The following is a 20793-nucleotide window of genomic DNA, read 5'->3' as shown; positions in this document are numbered from 1 at the left end:
ATAAAATTAAATAAATAAATAAAAACTAACCCAAAAAGTTTTAGGAAGTTTCAACCCAGCACTTACCAAATCATGCCAGCGTAAGTGTGGTGCAATTTATGGTTTTGTTTTTAGAAAAACGCAAAAAACCAGCACCACACTATGCCTATTGATATATAAATTCTATTTTATATTTAGTATGCGTTTGGATAGTCTGCATTTCATTTTTTTTTAAAGCGCGTTTTTGTGGTTGTTTTCAATTTTCAGTGGGTCCCATGTAAACCTCTTTATTTAGCAATTTTTTTATTAAAAATGGGTCTCACAACACTAATCATACTTTTAAAAATTATTTTGCTGTAGTGTTTTCAGTTTTCAGCAAAATAAACAGTATTCAAACGGATACTTAATATATGTAGTATGAAATGCTGCATTTCACTAATTCAAAAAAAAAAAAAAATTTCTTATATGCCATTACCTACACATATTTCTATATATAAGTAAAGTGTATGCCCATGAAATTTCCCAATTTTTTTTTTCTTTTTTTTGAGAAGGACCCAAATTTCATTGTCTGACTCTCTAAATTCTAAATTCTTTCCCCAAACCAACCCCATCAGGTAGTTGATTTTTTTAAAATAAAAATTGAGTAATTTCACAACTTAAAATAGATTGGACTATTCTAAACCAGCCAAAAAAAAAAAAAAACCCAAAAAGTTATAAAAAGTTTCAACCCAGCATCTACCAAACCACACCACACTGCACGGTGTAAAACTGTATTGTGTCGATAAGGTGAACAGTCAAAATAAGATGAGGTGTGGTGAGAGTTTTGGGCAAACTGCATCTTGTCGTGTAGTGATAAATATGACCCAAAATTGCACTATGTACACCCGTAATTGACATCACAAGTTAACTTCTATTGACTTGCATATGAGAGTTGTATTTTGCATTTGATTGAAAAAAAAAAAAAAAAAAAAAAAAAACTTGACTTTGATGAAAGAGTTTTTTTTTTTTTTTTTGAGAATCATATAAGTTCTAGCTGAATCAAATATTTTGTCTAGGAGGGAGGATCAGCCTTTCATTTAGGCAGGATTTATTTCGGTGAGTCCAAACATACCATGCTGTGAGAGTGAAAGACTCTAAACACTAACTTGTTCCAAATCAGCATAGTTAAATCCAAGGAGCCCTAAAACTATATGTGCATTGATTCTATTTTATTGTTTTTTTAATCCAGCGTTTGAGTTTCTTAATTTATTTATTCCAACAATAATATTTTTTTTCTTTTGTAAAACATTTTTAAAATTATGTAATAGGATATAAGAGTAAATTTATATCAACTCTATTTTGCATCCTTTCATTTTTATTCTCAAATCTCAACAAGTAAAAGAATTTTTTATCTATTTTACTTTTCCACCCCCAACTAAACACACGAGAAAAAAAAAACTAAATTAATTTTTTTCTATCTCTTATTTTTACATCTTTTCTCCACTTTTTATTTTCTACTTTCGGATCTCTTAACCAAACGGTTTCAGAGAGGTGGTTGTTATCCTGTATTCCTATTCCTATAAAAAAAAAAAAAAAAGAAAGAAAAAAGAATCGGTGATTATTATAAAAGCTGTGAGAAAAATCCATGTCAAAAAAAAAAAAAAAAACTTGGCACTACACACACTCTGCACGGGTAAATTTCACAAATATAGAAAAACACAGGGACGGTGGTCAGCAAAACAAAAAAAAAACCTCCTTGCAAGTTGAAAAGACTTGTGATGGCAATTGGACCACCTAGGCTATGACCCCTATCGCTTTATTAATTTACTCGATAAAGTTGGACACTTTGTGAATAAATCTTCTTAAACACTAGATTCATTCATTCTTTCATACGGCACTCTTCACGTCGCAGAGAATCGAATCTATATCTTAGCTTAGATGATGTTTGGAGGCAAAGGCATGGGAGGTGGAGCTGGAAGTGGAGGAAGCATGTTAAGGAATGTTGGGAGAGTGGTTTCTGCTGCAAGAACTGGTGTTCCTGCTTCTTCTGCTGAACCCATTTCTTCTTCTTCTTCTAGGCCCAACACCCACACCCACACCCACACCCACACCCACACCCACAAGCCCATTTCTCCCAATTACCTTTCTCTCTCCTCCACTTCTCCTCCACATAATAATACTCCCACTTCTGCAACTTCTGGGGTACCCACTACTCGGTCACCTTTTTCTCAGTCTCAGTCTCAGAGTGATGAGTTTGAGTGGGTGTCTGTTGATGGTAGTAAAGGTGAGAGAGTCAGACCACATGGACATGGACATGGAAATGGGTGTTTTGATGATTATTTTCTTGGCCCTGTTCCTTCCAAGGATGAAGTCCAAAATACTGTCTCTGCCATCCAGCAGTGAGATTCTTTTTTCTTTTTTTCTTTTTTACTTTAAATCTAGTTTTCCCTTTTGTTCTTCATTGGGTTTTCCTTTTTGTTTTAAATATTAATCCGGTTGATTTTGTTATTGTTGTGTTGGAGGGTGGAGCTGGTTGCAATTATATCTCTAGAAAGATTTTTTTATTTTATTTTATTAAATCATCTATTAATTCCTGTATTATCATTATCATCGTAATTTGGGTGGTGGGGTTTCTGACTTTCTGGTGATGAGATTGATGTTGGTGGTAGAATATGACAAGTTCATTAATTTACCCCCAAATGTGAAATTGTTCAACTATAGCTTATTTTTAAAGTATTATGTAATAACTCTATGGCAAAGTTGATAGTGATGGGGATGCCTATGGCAATATAAATGGTGATGTTGATATATATATTTGGCCTGCAAGTAAGGGCAATTAGAAATAAATTTATAATTTATAGGAAGACGTATGCTAGAGTTGATATGCTTGCGTCTCTGGCAATCCAAAATGGCTTAGTGTGTCATATTAGTTTTGTATTTTGTGGAAGAGACCAAAAATGTTTGGCAATTGTTGTCCTTGTTGTTCTCATTAGAAGCTGTCTTTGTGCTTCATTATTGTTTGACCTATAAAAGTGCTAACATAGAAGAGAAAGCAGACTGAAATGCAGTGTCTATATGGTCTATTGTTAATGAGTTAATCATAATAATTGCAAGATTCCTAAATCTCAATAAAATTCGTTGTACAAGACCAACAAGAAATCTTCAATTTAAAAGATCTATTAGAGTGATAAAAGATATAATTTATGAGAATAGACTCCATTCTTTTATTTCCCTGTATGCAACTGCTTTATACACTCAATTTATGATTGAAGTCCCAAAAGGTCTGGCTGCTGAACTTGACCTTCCTGACATAGGAAGAAAGAAAAGCTTGTATTATGGCCTATTTTTAGATTAAAAATGAATGACCATGTACCTTATGCCCAAACTACCCCTAAGGTCCCCTCCTGGCAGAAAGAAAGAAAAAGGAAGAATTGTAAAACAGTGGCCTTTAACATTGTGTTTGGATGAAGTGTAATGGTGGTGGTATGAGAATAGTATGGGATTTTCATGATGTGACCTAGCATGGGAGTTTCATCATAGTGGTCAGTTTGCAATTCAATTAAAAAAAGTGTTAGTCCCACAAACTTCTCTGTGATGCCTTTGAAATGCAATCAAGTATGGCAGTTTAATGATATGATCTATTACAGAAAGTTCATGCTACTAAGGTTTGACATTTTCCTCTAGTGCACTTCATTGGGTGTTGAAAGAACCACCAAAAAGAAGTGCAGCGTATGGTTCTATCTGTCTATCGAGATATTCCATGACTTGTCTAAATAACTGGGTTACTATTAACTTGATAAGTTACAGATGCTAAAACTAGACTGAAATATGATTTTTTTTTTGGAGACTATTACATTGTATAATTGCAGCATCCTCAGTTTTTGGAATTTTTTTTTAATGTGTAGGGTTTTTGAGCCTCCCTCATACTCCAATCTCGTGAGGGACAAATTTGCTTCTGATTTGGAGAAGGATGTTGCAGATCAAGTTACAAGTCCCACTGGCTCAGAGTTAGACTGGGTGGAGCCCTCTTTTCATCTATGTAATTCAAGAGTGTTGCAACCTCATGGATCCAACAAAGTTTATGATGCTTTTCATATGTTGCAGACTGAGCCATCTGTTCAGGTTCCTTATATTATTGACCCCTGTATGCTGAATCTAGGTTTCCATATAATCTGTGAGGATTAATTTTTGTTGTTATTTTTGGGGAATTATTGTAGATTGTGACCATGCATAGGAAGACTGATGACTGTTGAAAAATAAGGTTTTAATTTTTTTTAGTATCGTATAAAGATTTGGCATCTCTGAATATTCATAGAACTATGAGGAAGTGAGCATGGTGATATAAAACAGTGGCAGCAATATCTTTTAGGTGCTTAAAATGCTTTTGACAATTTTTACGAGAATTTCATGATCTGTGTTTTAGCCATTGTACGTTATCATCTACCATTTATGTCTATTGAACATGCGTTTTTGAAAGTGATAGATGTGAGTTCAGATAAAGCTATGCTAGCATGCTTGGGAATTGGAGACTTAACCATGGAACTGGTAGTGCTTGTGATCTAGTTTTAGTGTAGAGAACAACTATATTTGTTTTCTTCTTTTGTTGTATACTTGCCTTCATTAAGGTCACAGGGATTTTTCTTCTCTCTCAGGATTATTACTCTTTCTAATAGCGCTACATTTTGTGTAGAGAATGGTCATATCATTGTCATCAGATAAAGCAGTTTGGGATGCTGTTCTGAATAATGAGGTGGTGCGGGAGTTTAAGGAGTCATACTTTGCAGGTTGTGGATTTTGGTGACTATAGTTAATTAAGCGTATCTGATTATTACATTTTAATTTATGAAGGAAAGTCATTAATTATAAATGTTGCAAAATATTTGTATTTCATTTGATCATAACGTTCACTTTGTATTTCTGGCTTGAGTTTCCTGTTTTTCCTTTTAACTGTATGTGTCACGTCTGTTAAAAGTAATATTTTGCTATATAGGAGTCCATCATCTGATAAAAGGGACTGGAAACATGCTTATTATTCTTCTGAAGCCCATCAGTAAATTAAATCTTGAATGACTACCAGATTTTCTTTTCAAATAAATTTGTTATAGTAGGGTTGTAATATGGTGTGAAGTTTTCCATGCTCTAAGCATTCTTTAATTTACAATTTAGAACCTGACCAAGCAATGAGCTTTCTGTTAATTCCTTACAATTCAGGGGCTCAAATAGGTGATTAGTGTTCCTTTTTTGCCAAAAGGGGTGAGGATTAAAATCATCTTACATTTAAATGCGGTGAATAATGTGGATATGGTTCTATGGTGTAAGTATGGGAAGGATAATAATAAATATTTTCCATACAAAGGCAGTGCTGAGGCAATTGTGTTTTCAAAATGATTGTTTATACAATAGAAATCCTCCCAACCCATGTGGTACCTTGGAAAAGGCAACTAGGATGTCTGTTGATCAGTCTTGGTCTAATGTTTGCCATTTGAAATATAGAAATGGAAATAACATTTATGCATTTTATTAGATAGTATCCTCCTTCACAAGGATGGATGTTGTTTTGATGGAGCTAGAGTTAATGCAAGTTTATGTGGAATGGATGTGGTAATTCATGATGATAGAGGTTGAGAGAATATTTAATTAAAGCTTGCACCCAAGATATGCATAGGATTTATATTGAAGGAAATACATGATTGATCATTGAATAGTCTTATAAATAAACATAGCTCAACATGGAAGATAGCTGAATTGGGTCAGGATTGTCATTATGTTGTTTATAACATTAGTAGAGATTTTTGGATAAACCATGGCTAGGAAGCAATTTAAATAGTTGATTTTATGGCTTCATAAGGATTGGCTTATTCAGCACTCAAAAGTCCAGCTTCAAACGTCCTTATTAATCTTTATATGATCTTGTGGGGTGATATTAATTGTAAAACCTGTCAAGTTGTGCCTTAAATTTTTTCTGAGGGGAAAAGGTTGAGTTTTCTGTGCTCAGACCAAAACAACATAAGAGCTTAGTTTCTTGATGTGTCATTATCTGGCCAAAGTGAGCCATCCTTGACATGCAACTCAGTCTCTAATGTGCTACATGGTTCTCCTTTGAGTTGTCCACCAGGCTTTTTGAGTCTCACTGCATAGAAGCTGCACATACCTGTTTCCTTCCTGTGTCCTGCAGCTTTACAAAGTGGCAATGATTTTATGAACTTGTAAATGACTTGTTCGGAATCCCCCACCCTCCCCCCCTTTTTTGGTTCTGTTTTGTTTTTAGTTCACATTATCCATATTTTGGCATGAAAAGTCTTCTTACACCTGGAGCATGCTCTTTGTATCATTGCAGAATATAGTTCTGTTATCCATTCTAGTTCTTTTTACAGCATTCTATACTATAAGAATGATTTCTGTTCCATTGAGACTTTAAATTATATTGAAGTGCTAATTGTTCATTGGTGGGTCTATAAACTAGTGAACAACGACATGCTAAGCAAAATTATACGTTACTTATTTTGGACATGATTTTTCATGATTTATGCAGTTGAAAATAATGAACCACAGAGTCCAGATGAGAGTTCTAAAGGATCCAATGAAGCAACCGGTGTATTAAGTTGGATTTTTGACAATACCAAGGCTAAGGTCATGGAAGTGTTTGAGAAAATCACAAAGCTCGTGAATGAATTATTTCCGTCCACTGAAAATGAGAAGACCACAGCAGGAGCCTCCGATCCCTTCCAGGAAAAGCTGAAGACTTCATTCCTGCTTTCTGTTGTGGTCCTGTTGATTGTGGTTGTGACTCGAGCCCACAAGGCTTGACCATAATTTGACGACTTGACAGTTAGTTTTCCCCGGTGGGTGACTTGTACAGATAGAAGTTTCCCACTGGGTGTGTGCTAGCATTAGTAGAGTTCCTTTGGCTCTGGTAATGCTACTAATGAACAAAGGACATGGGGACCTCTCAGTTGGCAGGTTATGTTGGCTGTCTTTAGTATCTTACATGTAAATTTGAGGCTCAAATGATGGTTCCTCTATTTTTATGCTTGGATATGACTATTGTCAATCAAGGGGTCATTGACTAGATTTGCCTTAAACCAAATTGAATTATGGGTATTTTTTTTGTTTGTTAATATGTCTTAATAGAAATTTGTTCAACATTAACAGAGTCCTGAAGTCATTCTTGTGATACCCCTTGAATTGTATGGATTGGGTTGGATGAGATTGTAGAGTGTGTAGTGCACGTATAAGGTGTTTATTAGGTAAATTTAAACCATAAAAGCAATTTTGAGCTGTCCTACTTGTAACTTGATTGGTCTTTTTGGGATATTAGTGAAATGTGGATTGGGGGGTGTTATATATAAGGATTACACATGATACCATCTCGTTATGTGGTTAGCACTAGCTCAAGTTGTTACAAATGGTGTCAATGGTGTAACATAGTCCTTGCCAAGGGTGAGAATGCTGCTTGGGTGTGTGCATCAAGTGTTTTTTAAGTAGATTTGGTTTATGTAAGCGATTGCGTTGAGCTGAGCTGTAAAGAGGAATTTGACTAATCGTTTTGGGGTACCGCACAGTGGTTGGTGCATCCTTAGGTCATGACAAATGGTAAAGAGTCAACCTATGAATGTCATGTGGCCTAGGAATACTACAATGCAATGTAGGCCTTGACGAGGATATCAAAGATCTAAAAGGGGAGTTTGTGATAGCACAAATTGTATGGATGGATTGGATAAGATGATATGAGTGTGCTTCCCAAGTGTAAGCATCGGGTGTTTGTTAGGTAGATTTGGACTACATAAGTAATTACAATGTGTTAATTGTAACCTGACTAATTCTTGACTAAATCTTTTGAACCATAGGACAAATATGACTAGCACTTAAGTTGTGGTGGTCTTTCTTAATTTATTATGTATGTGGACTTTTTGTATCATGGAATAAGGGTTTTAATAAGTTGGTTTGGCTTCAAAAGCCTTGTAGCTCAACTGGCACATCTTGGTGTTTCCAATGAAGACGTCCAAAGTCTATATTCCATCTCTCCAACTATTAAATTATCAAAAAGATAAGTTGGCTTTGCAATATAGGGCTTGTGGATGATTGTTACTGGTTTTGACATAATGTTCAAGATTAAGTTGCACCTATAATCATACATATTATATCAAAGTTTAAGCACAATCGGAATCCAAATTAGTTTTTAATTGTTGTCTAATTTTACGATACATGTCTAATTTATTTATTTATAATTTTGGTGTCAACTAACCAATTCATAATATATAGTGCAAAAGCCGAGATAATTACCTCACTTACATGGGTAAGATCACTTTATCATGATTATTGTTGAATTTTTTTGTGTTCAAACATGGGTTACAAGCTAGTTAGGTGTTAATGTTATACCATTTAATAATTTTTTTATTATATTAATATTTTGAAAATCTCGTTGTAGGATTATACATTCCATTTATTCTTAAAACTCAAACTAGATTTGGTGTTAATTGGATGTTATTTACTATCCAATCATAGCTTGATACAATTTTAGACTTTAAGCAATAATTTTAGCTCCATTTGTTTCGCTGAATGTTTTACGGAAAATATTTTTTACCTTGTTTGTTTCATTGTAAAATTTGGTCAAACGTAAAAATGTTTATTGTAAAATTCTTTATAGGTGTTGTAATATGTTTTACCTTTAAAAACTTGGTAAAATATTTTACAAAAACACACGGTGGCTCCCTCCCCCCATTTGGTGGTGCTGGTAGTTTGGTTGTTAAGCAACCAGTGATTAAGCCACTGATTTTGGTGATTTGTGCTTGAAAATTTTTACATATCTCACTAAGCATCTAAAAATATTTTACTGAAAATGTACAACAAAACAAATAAAGCTTAGTAAATCATTTTTTTTTTGTTTCATTTATGATATTTTCACTTAAATTGTTTGTATATTTTATTTATTGTAATTATAAAAAATTTAGCAATAGCTACACCCGGTAGCCTTGACTTTCAAAGGAAAGACAAATTCACTAAAATTTATATATAATATAAAATGAAATGTTTGATTTGCCATGTGGCTACTCAAATTTATGCCACGTATACATTTAAAAATACCTAACAATTGTGCATTTTCATTTTCCCCTTTAAGTTTTAGTATCTACTCACTGTTTCACATAAGATATATATATTAAAACAAAAAACTATCATTGAGAAGAAAAACATCAGTAAGGCGTAGGGAAGAGAATGAGAAATCTGAGAAGAATAACATCAGGGAAGAGAATGAGAAATTTGAGAAGAATAGCATTTGTAAGGAGTATAAAGAAATCGTTTAGTATTATTGTTGCTACCGTTAGTGTGGCTTGATTCTTGGACCTTTTCACTATTTAACAAAAAAAAAAAAAACCGACTTACAAATAGCAATTTTGGAGAAGACCCACAAATTTATTGTGTTTCTAAGAAAGATGAAAGAGAAGAAGTTAATAAATGAAAAAATCGTTTAGTATTATTGTTGCTACCGTTGGTGTGACTTGATTCCTAGACCTTTTTACTAATTACAAATAGTAATTTTAAAGAATACTCACATGTTTCTTGTGTTTCTAAGATAGATGAATAAGAAGAATTTGAGAAGAAGCTACCAAATGAATATGAACCATTATTTATACCCAAAGGATTATGACCCTTCAACAAACACATTTTCATTCAATATGCACATTTTTGGTTAATAGATATATTTTCATTCAATAGGCACATTTTCAGTCAAAAAACGCCTTTTGTTTAACAGACTCATTTTCGGTCAATAGACACATATTTGTATATTCAATTTGAATGGTTCAATAGGCGTGTTTTGGTATATATATTACAACCTGTCTTGTATATACCTATATTTACGACATGAACCAGGGACGCACCCATATGGGCTCAAGGGGGCCCAACCGCCTAGGCCCCCCTCTGGGTCCAAATTTTTTTTTTTAGTCATTCTATATCTCATTTTTGTAGTTGGCCCCCCTTCTCCCCAATCAGTCTAGTTAGCCTAACTCAAATAACAGCTATCCAACCCAAAAACTTAACAAAAACAATAAAAATATTTACAATGGTGATTGTATTTTAGCAAAAAAAAAAAAAAAAAAGTGTTATTGGAAAAGCAAAAGCTAATTTTTTTTTTCAATTACAGTTAATTGGTATAAATACCAATTGACTGTAACAAGTTATTAAAAATAAAATACAATATTTTTGTTAAGATTATATCTTATCCTTCAATTAAAAAACTCAAATTCTCTTTCTTTCTTATAATTTTAGACTACAAAAACTTAAAATTTAAATAATTAATTAATGACATAACTATAGATATTTGATCTTCTAGAAATTTTGCAAGCATAGAGGATATAAGAGGAAAATGTAATCTAAATGTGGATTTGTCAAAATTCACTTTCAAAAAAAATATATTGAGTGAAGTTATAGCCCAACTTTGTCCAAAAAATTTTTAACTTATCTATATATATAATAATATGTGAAACTGAGAGAAACTCAAATTAACATTCCAAATTAAAGTTCCAATTTTAGGCCATGTGTCCTAAATTATTTATTCTTAAAGAGTTTTATTTCTTAATTTTAGAATCAAATGTGGGACCACATCATAAATATTTATCCAAATGAATTATTAAGCACAAAAATCAAAGAGTCTAGAATAAATGAATCGTAAAAAAAAAAAAAAAAGTGTTTCACAATAATTTAAAAAAAATGGAAAATTTACATTTTATACTTAATAATATCCTTATAAATTTTTTTAAAGAGTTAACAAAATATAAAAATGACTATCAATAATATTTAAATTATATATAAAAATCATATTATGCATCTTATTGTATATCTTTAAATGTATCCATGCATATGCATGAGATTATAAGCTAATTTATCTTAAATGTGACTCATGTAAATAAGTTTAAGAGTGAAAGAAAAAGATTGATTTCATGATTACTTGTTGATGAGAGAGAGAGAGAGAGAGAGAGAGAGAGAGAGAGAGGTTTGATTGAAAATATCCATAAATAAATAAATGTTGGTAAAAAAAATAAAATGTGCATTTTTTATTTTTAGCCAAACATATACAACTTTCAAAAAAAGAAAAAGAAAATTCAAAGGGGTTGGGGCTTGGGAATAGGTTGGTACATGAAAGTTTCAGGATGGAAATAAATGTATTACTTAACTTATGCTAGAAGTTGGTTCATGAATATGACTTAAAGCCTACTAGGAAAATGACTGTTAAGGAGGTGGTGGGTGGGTGGTGGCCATGTTTTTTTTAATTACTGTGTAACATGTGGTTGGGAATAGAACGATACATCAAAAACTTCAACATTCCGGAGAACCAGTCTACTACTAGACAGTCTGATTATGACCATGTGTTGGAAGTTTCAGAACCCAATGCTGTAAAAGGTCAGGGAGCTGGGTGATAATAGCTCCTCTGCATTGATGGCATTGTGATGATAATTGGTATTCATCTTAATTCAAGGATTATATTGGAGCTATTGATGTGGGTTGTTAGGGACAAAACTAGAATTTCAAGAATGAGGAGACCAAAGTAATAATAAATCTAAAAAATTTAAACAATTTAAGAAGGTTGTATGAGGAAAATAAAAATTTGGAGGGGGGAATCCATATATTTTTTGAGAAGTTTAGTTAAATTTAAGGGTAAATTCTGAATTCTTGGAAAGCTTGTGGGGGAGCCTCTATGTAGCTCCACCCCCTAGAGCACGTGTGATTTGTCTATGAGCAAATACAAATCCTATTGTAGTCGATGCTTTTTAGTAATGAAATTCCCCTTTTTCTGGTCAAAGAAAAAAAAAGTACACTAATAAGTATTACTTTGGTGGGTGGACATGAAGGGATACTGTCGGGATACAAATGCATGAAATCTTTAATCATGCACATTTTATAATCCTTCCAGATGCATTATTGAGAGAGAGAACATATGGAAAAACATGTGGCAAATATTGCAGTTTAGCCGAATATAATTATCTTAAACAAGTTGTTCAGCTCTAATTTTTTCCTTGTGTTAAGATCTGAGAAAAGTATTAACCACATTTGTTCTTACGTCCCAAAAGGACCAATCCAAGAGATGGTCTAAGATAACTAAGAGGCCTCAAAAACTCCCCCCCAATACCCAAAATGATCCATATTAATGGCCCAAACCTACTCACTTTTTCCATTCTTCTTCAAATTCTATATGGACGGGTTAGCCAAAGCAATCACCTGTCATGTTGAACATAAATTGTAGCAAAGAAGCTTCAACTCCGAATGAAATTATGGATTAAATATGTACCCAGAAATGTTATATTTTGTCAAATAAAACCTTTTTACTCTTCCGTGACATGAGACAGAATTTAACTTCTAATGCTTTTGGCTATGTAACCCACACCACCCCCCCCCCCCCCCCCCCCCAAAAAAAAAAAAAGTTTTAAATAAACTTTGCCATAGAAAACAAACAATGAATCTCAAAAGCAGTTGTTTACAAGTTACCTTGTCAGAATTGTCAACAACTTTAGTTACATATCTACTCATTTACCCTCTTTACATACGCACCAATGGTACCTCTATCATGTTGATGGTTCTTCCACCACGCGTCAAATTGTTTATATTTCATTTGCAGGCAACGTCTTTGCATTTAGCCCAAGTCAATCATGCTATCCAACAGGGAATCAATGTCAGCGGTTACAACAGCCCGTTTGCCAAGCTCTCCAAGAACGCAACATTCTTTTTCTGCAAGGTTGATTGCTGCAACATCTTGAGTAAATATGCAATCCGAACCAGGAGAAACCTGCATATTGACCAAAACACACCCCCAAAAAAAAAAAAAAAGGTCAAATTATGTTCTTACATATTACTGCTAAAGCTAATAATTTGGAAGGGTGGAAAATAAGTAAGTTATCATGGTATAGATCAAAAGAATTTAAACGAGGGAGAGAGTGGAAGCTTTTCATGTTCTTGATAAGATATGGACCAACAATCAAAAATTCAAAAAAAAAAATTTTGATTTCAAATACCTATTCCTATTTCTTAAAATGCTACACATAATAAAAACTTAAAAACTTGAGTTACACTAATGACCTCCACAAATGAAGGTTCTGGAATGAATCCCCAATATTAACCCATCTTACGAATGAAAAATGAGTCACCACTAAATTCTAATTCATTGATTTAATCGTCTGGTATAAATTTTGTATTAAGAATAAATATTGAAAAGAGAAGTGACTTTGCAGATATGAAGAGAATTGTTATACATCAAATTATACTAATCAATTGTACAAGAAAATAAGATTAGACGTTTTTCTCTAATGTTTGAAGGACAATGACACAAGGTGAAATTTAAATTTCTTCAGGATTCTGTTTGAAGTGACATAAACATGAATTGATAATTAATCAAGGTCTAAAAGCAGCATGAAAATGTAAGAAGTTTTGACTGGAAACAGAACAAGAAATTACTGATTTCTTATGGAAAAGAAAACGTGGCTTGGTCCTTCCTACCACAGGTAAGGGAAACAAGAAAGTGCCTGTGTGTGCATGTGCACTTAATGTGTGCTTGTATCTTAGTTTAAAGCAAGCTCATGTTTTCACTCACATCATACAGGGAATCTCCTAGCTTTAACTTGATTGCTCCACTCTTGTAAACCAACATTTTGCCCATATATCCACCCGGCAACTCTTCCAAACTGCAGCTCTTCTTTGAAATGCCTCCGCTTTCCAGTGATGTATGGGATTCAACTTTCTCTTTCCCCTTTCTACTAGCTGATCTTTTGAGAAATGGCAGACTAGCAGGAAGCTGAAAGAATAACAACTTTTCTTCCTCACTTTCCACCTATCACAAACCACCAGTTTGTTTTAAATAGCTTGTTTAAATATGTAGCTCTAGTAAATTTTCAGCGTTATCTTAACGGTTTTTTAAATCTGATTACCAACCTTCAGTCCAAGGTCTGAAGCAGGATTTATAATATTCTCATCGTACTCATAATTTGCAGCAGCCTCCCCAAATTCAGCCATGTCAAGAAGTTCTACAAGCAAAATTAGCAAATGGCATTTAACATTACAGAATTTAATAAAAGTTATAATTCCTGCATTTAGTAAAAGTTATTATGGAATCACTGAAATCATAATGCTACACTTGTTAGTTGTTACTGAAAAACTTTACTACAATTGCTAAAATAAACACTGAACATGAGTGCCATTCATCACATGAACAGAATCCTTTGGTACAAGAATTCCATTCACCTTTTATTATCCTTCGTTACAATGGCATGTACATCTGATGCAGCCTGTGCTCAAACTTCCAAGAGAAACTAGCATGTGAAGTTTTGTGAGTAATGGCATCTCTATTGTTTCAGTTTGCTGAAGGCCTATATAGGTTATTTTCCTTTTCCATTTTTCTTATTTCTGGAATATAAGGTATACAGAATATTGATATCAATCCTTATTGTGATATTTTGGGAACTCAAGTAATGATTAGTCTGTGAACTAGTTTTTCTGTATTTTGACTACAGACCTAGGGACTTATGAATATAATTTTTTTTTCCTTCTTTTTTTGAGCTCATGATGAATATATTTATTTTCTGTAGTGCTTTAAACTGAGCTAATTCTTCCCATCAATTATGAACTGAAAATGGCAGGAGACACAGATTTGTTTCACTACAGTTATTTGGCTTTAGCTAGCTGATCTCAGCGGGAATTACAGCTTTGCAGCATTCTTGTTCCATCAACAGTATGCTAAGGAACAAAAAATGATAGTAAGAATTTGCACCTATATCAGTCATCTCAGGCTGCAGGGTCACCAGCAAGATAGAGTTGCATACTCATAGATGCAAATGAACATTAATTAAACATTTAGCACAGAAAAGACTGATAGTTTTTGTATATTGGAAAAGGCTAAGGGGTTCCGTTCACAAAAAACTATCTTAGAAGGTCAACCATATGTGAGAAAATAGATTTTCCTTCACAAGGAAATAATTGATGTTCATCTGTAACTTGAATTAATTCTTTAAAATGAATCTAAAAGCACACCTGGGTCTCCAGAGTAAGGCCTCCTCAATGGAAGAGTAGTTGGATAATTAGTGTGGTGGTAATCCTGCAGCATCAGGGAAATTAGACACCTAGTGGATGTAAGAGAGAGACAGAGAGAGAAGGGAGGGAAGGGAGGGGGGGGATCTTCATGGCAGCCATTTCTTACCCAACGTTCTCTATATTCTTTCTTGACAATCTGAGCTGATGTCTCCATAGGATCTGCAGAACATGCATCATTTCCATCTTCGTTGGCAGACGAAGGCAAAGATAAGAGAGTTTCCCCATTATCAGAACTTTTTGGGACTGAGGCACTTCTGTTACCGACATTCTCCTCCTTGGCAGCACCATATACCTTTAGGGAAGTTGAAGGCATAACTCCAGGACCAAATGCAACTTGAACAGAAGCTGAGGGTTTGCACACCAAACATTAGATGAAAACTAGAAACACTAACAATAACGATAATGAAGCTGGTTATGATACACATTTGCTCATGTATATTATATTGATTGGTAATACAGACTCTTCCCAGCTAGTTCAGCCCATCAAAAGCAAGTTGTTTTCTTCCAATTATATGGAAGGGTTCAGACTAATTGTTAACAATTTAAAGTAATTGAACAGCTCCGCTTTAAAGCTGTATTTTTATTTAATTTTTTAAAACTTCTCCTTAGCCACTCTGTTGTTCTTATATCAATCTTATCTGGACCAGAATTTGCATAATCATCCTCTTAAAGGAGCAGCCATTGATCTCCTTGTGCCACGTGCATATCAAATTTCATACCAGCCTATCAAAATCTTAAAGCCACATTATAGAACAACATTCTCACTTAATTCAAATACCTCTTGAATTTTATTTTTTTCAGTACAGTCAACTTGTTAATTTTGGCTCTCAAATCAGAAGGATGAGCTCCTCCATTAAACAATGGGTGTCAGAAAACTTATACCAAAAAGAAATGGAAGTAAATTCATATTTTACCTCTTAGACAAGAAAGAAATCAATTCCCATGTTCAAAATTCTCAAATTCTTGATATCTTTGCGAATTATTCATCAATCCATGAAAAGTATGTAAGGTGACCTTAAAAAATAATTCAAGTACCACATACTCTACTAGCATGCAAAGATATATGTAAGACTAATTTTTGAACTAATACAATATAATTCCAAATAAAAACGTCAGCTTTGTTTCCAAAATATATTGATTTCACCTCCTAAAATGCCATTCACATCTTTGAGTTGTATTAATATTATCATGCTTATATATATATATATATATATATCATCATGCTCAAAATATTCCTATAAATGTCAACTTCAAGCAATCCATTTGCATCTTAAAGATGCTCCTAAAACTGAGACATTCAAGTCACTGCAATTAAGGCACACTATCTGTATATCAACAACTGAATTTTGAGACCTTTTTACAACTAAAATATTTCCATCGTCTTTTTTTTTTTTTTTTTTTTTTTTTTTTTTTAATTAGTAATAAAAATCCATTAAGAAAAACCACGAAAGGGTTGCAACCCTAGTACACGGGAAACAATTTCCATCATCTATACCTGTTGACTTCCATAATGGCTTCTAATGTAGATAGGGAAATGAATGTTTGATGAATTCTAATGCAGATTTGGGAAAATGAATATGTGAACTAGAAGGTGCAATTGAAACAACAAATCGACAATGTGAGATCCCAAACATTGTTGTATCTTATATAAGAGCTACAATTCTTAATGTCCATTCTCCTACAAATGTTCTAACATTTAGGACATCTGCATAAGATTCTAATACTTTAAATTTGTTCAAAGTACAGAAAAAATTTGAAGTATTCATTTGTCAGAAAGGTCTAAAGGGCATTCTATCAAGCACAATTCTCTAATACTGATGATTTTCACCATAACTCCATAGGAAAACAACACCACTACTAAATATCACTAAACTCATTAAGAACATATCTGACAGTATATTAGGCCAATAAAAATAATGAAGAATATGCTGAGAAAATACATTTCTTTTCTTCTCTAGGCCCCCGTCTAGCAAGATTCTCCTGTAAATGAAGAGGTAAACAAGTCAAGGTTGATCTGAGAAAATATCTCATCCAAATGACCAAATAAAATGTATTTTTGAAATAAGCTAATAATCATAACCAATCAATGTAACATTGTTTTTAAAATATTTAACATCATAAAAATGGAAAAAAAAAAGAGAATATCATACAACTAAGAGTCAGCTCTAAGTCCTTCACAGATCATGATGCTAAGCAATATGGCTGTAATTATTTCTAATCTTCTTGGTTCAAGACCTATTATTTAAATGAAAAAAGTAGTCTTTCTTTTATCAATTGACAAGCACATCCATTGAGGATTGATAAAGATTGAGAGCTTAGCCAACTGCTCCTTGCAAATAGTCAAATGACTGTCAGTTAAGTCTCAAATAACATGAATTTTTTTTTGGAAACAAAGTTCTTCAACAATCTGAGAAACACGTTTCTTGAGAAATTTTTCATTTTAAACCACATAAGGTCCCCAACCATTACGTTAAAAAGACAACTGAGGGAAAATGAATTAGAATGGTAGAACTCATGCTTTAAGTTATATCTCCCTCTTCAAAAGTAAATATTACAAAGAAGCAAAAAAGACAAGAAAAAAATTTTTAGGTAAGAATTTTCACAAAAAGAGAAAGAGAAAAAGAAAATAACTAAGCTGAATACTTGCACTCAGGCAAAGTTCTCTCTTTCATTCGCCCAAAAATAAAATTAGTCCTCTCCTCACCCACATTACTTACACTAAGCATGGGAAAATTAAAATAATGCATCCTTAATGGTGTCATGCTTAGTGAAATTTCTAAGTTTTATGTAATGAACCGGCTAGGTTCTAAGGTAGATGAATGGGAATGGATGTGAAAATGAATAGGAAATTGACTAATTTGATGTAGTCCCCCCCTCCAAGAAGAAGATAAAAGGGAGAAGAGAAAACTTGAGAGAGAGGGCAAGAAAATAAAGGTCTTTGTTCTTCAATGAATGAAATACATCAGCTTGCAAGTATTTGTACAAGTCATTAGCAAGTGTAACCTAACCAACTAACAAGTTGTAACTGATTAATCTCCACTTCTTAGTCTTTCTTGCAAGTCTAAAACTAACTAGGCTCCATATTTTCAATCTTGCAACTAACATAGTGCTTTTCCTGCAATCTTGTAAACTATGGGTTACATTTATAGTGTTAACTAGCTAGCTTGGGTTGATTACATTTTACAAAAAGTGAAAATCTCAGTAGAACCCTGGGCTTTGTAGGTAGGGGATTATTTTGGGCATCTAGAAAAATTCCAGACTTGCAATTTTTGAATCCTTAACCGTGCCCAAGTCCCAACCATATCATTAGACAAACAAGTCACTAGCAGATGGACTAGACATATTTGAGTAAAGGTTTTTAACGAATTAATTCACTGGATCTAAATATTGAAAATTTCATATAAAAATTGATTCACAAAATATATATATATTTTTCCAGAAACTCATTCTCTCCTATTTTTCGGACAGGAAAAAAAATGCATATTTGAACTTACTAAAAGCATAAGAAACAAATGTGATATTCATTTATTTATTAATTTTTGGTTTAAAATAAGTTAATTTTACGCTGTTCTTATTAAGAATAAATCATAAGATAAAAAACAAAACAACAAAACCTTTTTTTTTATAAATTTATTTTTTTATTATTTATTTATTTATTTTGGGTAAAAGTTTGTGTTGTTTCTTCATATCATAGCATACATAATATATTAACAATAAACAAACACGACCTAAACTTAAGACCCAAAAGGCCAAAACACCCATTTATTGTTATTGTCCGCAACCAAACAGAGGTTTAGAACCCGCATTTGATATAACCCATTTCCAAAACCACATTCCATTCCATTAATTTAAACAAACAGCTCTCATCCCATCCCATCTCATCTCATCCCATCTCATCTCATCCCAAAGAAAAAGAAATGGTAACAAACAAACAAACAAACAGAGACACGCTTATCAAAAAAAAAAAAAAAAACAAACAAACAAACAGAGACACAGTGAGTCAGTCACACACAGTGAAGCAAAAAAAAAAAAAAAAAAATCCCAAAATCTGTATGAAGAAAATGGAAAGAAAGAGTAATAGTAATTAGTACATACATTGAAGCGGCGAAGTAGATACTGTGCCTCTTCTTCAGCTTTTCCATCTTCATCAACCACTTCACTGCCATTCAAATTCAAATTCAAATCAAAATTTGTGAAAATGGGTTTTAAATTAATATTCAATAAATAATTTACGTACGTTTTGGGAGTGGGAGAGGGAGAGGGTTTGGTTTTCCTGCGAGGTGGGGCTTTTGGCGCAAACTTAAGCTGCAAAAGAAAACAGAGTTTTTCCTCAAAAATATCAGATCCCAAATCTATATTCTAAACTAAAGAAACAAAATATGATTTACCTTCCTTGAAGAAGAAGAAGAAGCAGAGGAGGACTTGTCTCCTCCTCCTCCTCCTTCTTCCATGCTTTTCTTCATTCAGATCAGATCCAACACCCAAATTGCAACAAAAAAAATGTTAATGAAAATGTCAGGTTTCGAACCAGAGACCTCCGAGCCGCAATTGAAAGCCTTTACCACTATGCTTATGACATTTTTAGGTTAACTTTGGAAATTTAAATATATAACTCATCATTACTTGTCCGCGGTGTCTTTTATTTGTTTTTGGTTTTTTAGGAGTAAAGTCCGAAAATTTTATCATGTGGACCTGCACATTACTTACTGAACCACGCTATAGACACAAAAAAAAAAAAAAAATATTAACATAAGATGTGTTGAAAACTTTTACCGGTTCTTGTTTAAACTCACCATTTATATCAATTTTGTACTTATCAGTTATCATCAATAATCCATCACATCAGTCAGGTGTGAAATTTTTTCTCAAATTTTCTTCTATGTTTATAAACTTTCTTTTACTTATTTGGTGGAAATGCATTTTTCATTCTTACATTTTGTCTTAATTCCCATTTTGGTACTTACTTTTTGTTTTTACTACATTTAGTCCTTATTTAGAAAAACGTCATCCATTTTAGTCTCTACTATCAATGCCCTAATGGAAATATCCTAGGTAGCAAACGGCGGATTAAAATATTAATTTCTCTCTCTTACATGTAGCCACTCCTCCTACCAAATCACCTTCCCGCCTTAATTTCTTACACATGAGCCTCACGTGACACACACACACTGTTAACCCACGTGTGTAACAAACAAAACCCCAAATGTTCAATAGTTAAACCCTAATTTCAGAAAATACGTTCACCATCACTGTCATCCTCAACGACACTCCTTAGCCAAATCTAATGAAACCTTAGCTTCAACCTTACATCGGCCATCATTGAAACCAAATACCCAAAAGAAGCGAAATACCCACATCGATCTGAAGACAAACGTGAAAAAAAATACCCTTTATCCTAAAGGTATGTTCTTTCTCTCGATCTCTTTATCTGTAAGTGGACCACAATGATAAAATAAGTTTGACTGTTTTGTTTTGGAATTTGTATAATACTGTTTGTCTTTTTTGTTTGTTGCTTTTTGTGTTTATGATGGTTCCTATCCCTGGTCCACGTGTTCCCCTGTTCCCATGGTTGGTTGTATTAGTTTATTATTAGTTTATCAATTTAAACATTAGTTTATCAGTTAAAAAATATTTTGTTGTATTGTATATTAATTTGTATATTATTAGTTTATTAATTTATAAAACAGTTTATCAATTGAAAAGTGTTTGGATGTATTGTATATTAATTACTCCCTCCGTCCCACTTTTTTTGTCTTCTATTCC

General features: G+C 33.1%; 2 protein-coding genes across 2 annotated transcripts; one reads left to right on the top strand and one right to left on the bottom strand.

The window, feature by feature from the left end:
* Positions 1-1785: 1785 nt before the first annotated feature.
* Positions 1786-7076, top strand: LOC126713093 (uncharacterized). The gene is made up of 4 exons (XM_050412747.1): positions 1786-2357; positions 3864-4080; positions 4649-4742; positions 6491-7076. The coding sequence occupies exons 1-4, from the start codon at positions 1897-1899 to the stop codon at positions 6763-6765; spliced, it is 1047 nt and encodes a 348-aa protein (XP_050268704.1). The 5' UTR covers positions 1786-1896; the 3' UTR covers positions 6766-7076.
* A 5296-nt stretch (positions 7077-12372) lies between these two features.
* On the bottom strand, positions 12373-19593 carry LOC126713092 (uncharacterized). The gene is made up of 9 exons (XM_050412746.1): positions 19419-19593; positions 19268-19335; positions 19126-19189; positions 16971-17010; positions 15137-15375; positions 14971-15034; positions 13876-13967; positions 13538-13774; positions 12373-12736 (listed from the first exon to the last, which is right to left on the bottom strand). The coding sequence occupies exons 1-9, from the start codon at positions 19491-19493 to the stop codon at positions 12584-12586; spliced, it is 1032 nt and encodes a 343-aa protein (XP_050268703.1). The 5' UTR covers positions 19494-19593; the 3' UTR covers positions 12373-12583.
* Between the last annotated feature and the right edge of the window lie 1200 nt (positions 19594-20793).

The sequence above is a fragment of the Quercus robur genome, chromosome 2, assembly GCF_932294415.1.
Source record: "Quercus robur chromosome 2, dhQueRobu3.1, whole genome shotgun sequence".
In the NCBI taxonomy this organism is placed as follows: domain Eukaryota; kingdom Viridiplantae; phylum Streptophyta; class Magnoliopsida; order Fagales; family Fagaceae; genus Quercus; species Quercus robur.
This window is presented reverse-complemented; position numbering and strand designations above follow the sequence as displayed.

What these genes read in the sequence shown, in the direction of transcription:
- LOC126713093 (XM_050412747.1), top strand. Translation starts at nt 1,897, where the DNA reads ATGATGTTTGGAGGCAAAGGCATGGGAGGTGGAGCTGGAAGTGGAGGA. An exon ending in AGACTGAGCCATCTGTTCAG is followed by an intron (nt 4,081 to 4,648) that starts GTTCCTTATATT and finishes CATTTTGTGTAG; the next exon opens with AGAATGGTCATATCATTGTC. An exon ending in TAAGGAGTCATACTTTGCAG is followed by an intron (nt 4,743 to 6,490) that starts GTTGTGGATTTT and finishes TGATTTATGCAG; the next exon opens with TTGAAAATAATGAACCACAG.
- LOC126713092 (XM_050412746.1), bottom strand. Translation starts at nt 19,493, where the DNA reads ATGAAGAAAAGCATGGAAGAAGGAGGAGGAGGAGGAGACAAGTCCTCC. An exon ending in CCCTCTCCCACTCCCAAAAC is followed by an intron (nt 19,190 to 19,267) that starts GTACGTAAATTA and finishes TTTGAATGGCAG; the next exon opens with TGAAGTGGTTGATGAAGATG. An exon ending in CTTCAGACCTTGGACTGAAG is followed by an intron (nt 13,775 to 13,875) that starts GTTGGTAATCAG and finishes GGTTTGTGATAG; the next exon opens with GTGGAAAGTGAGGAAGAAAA.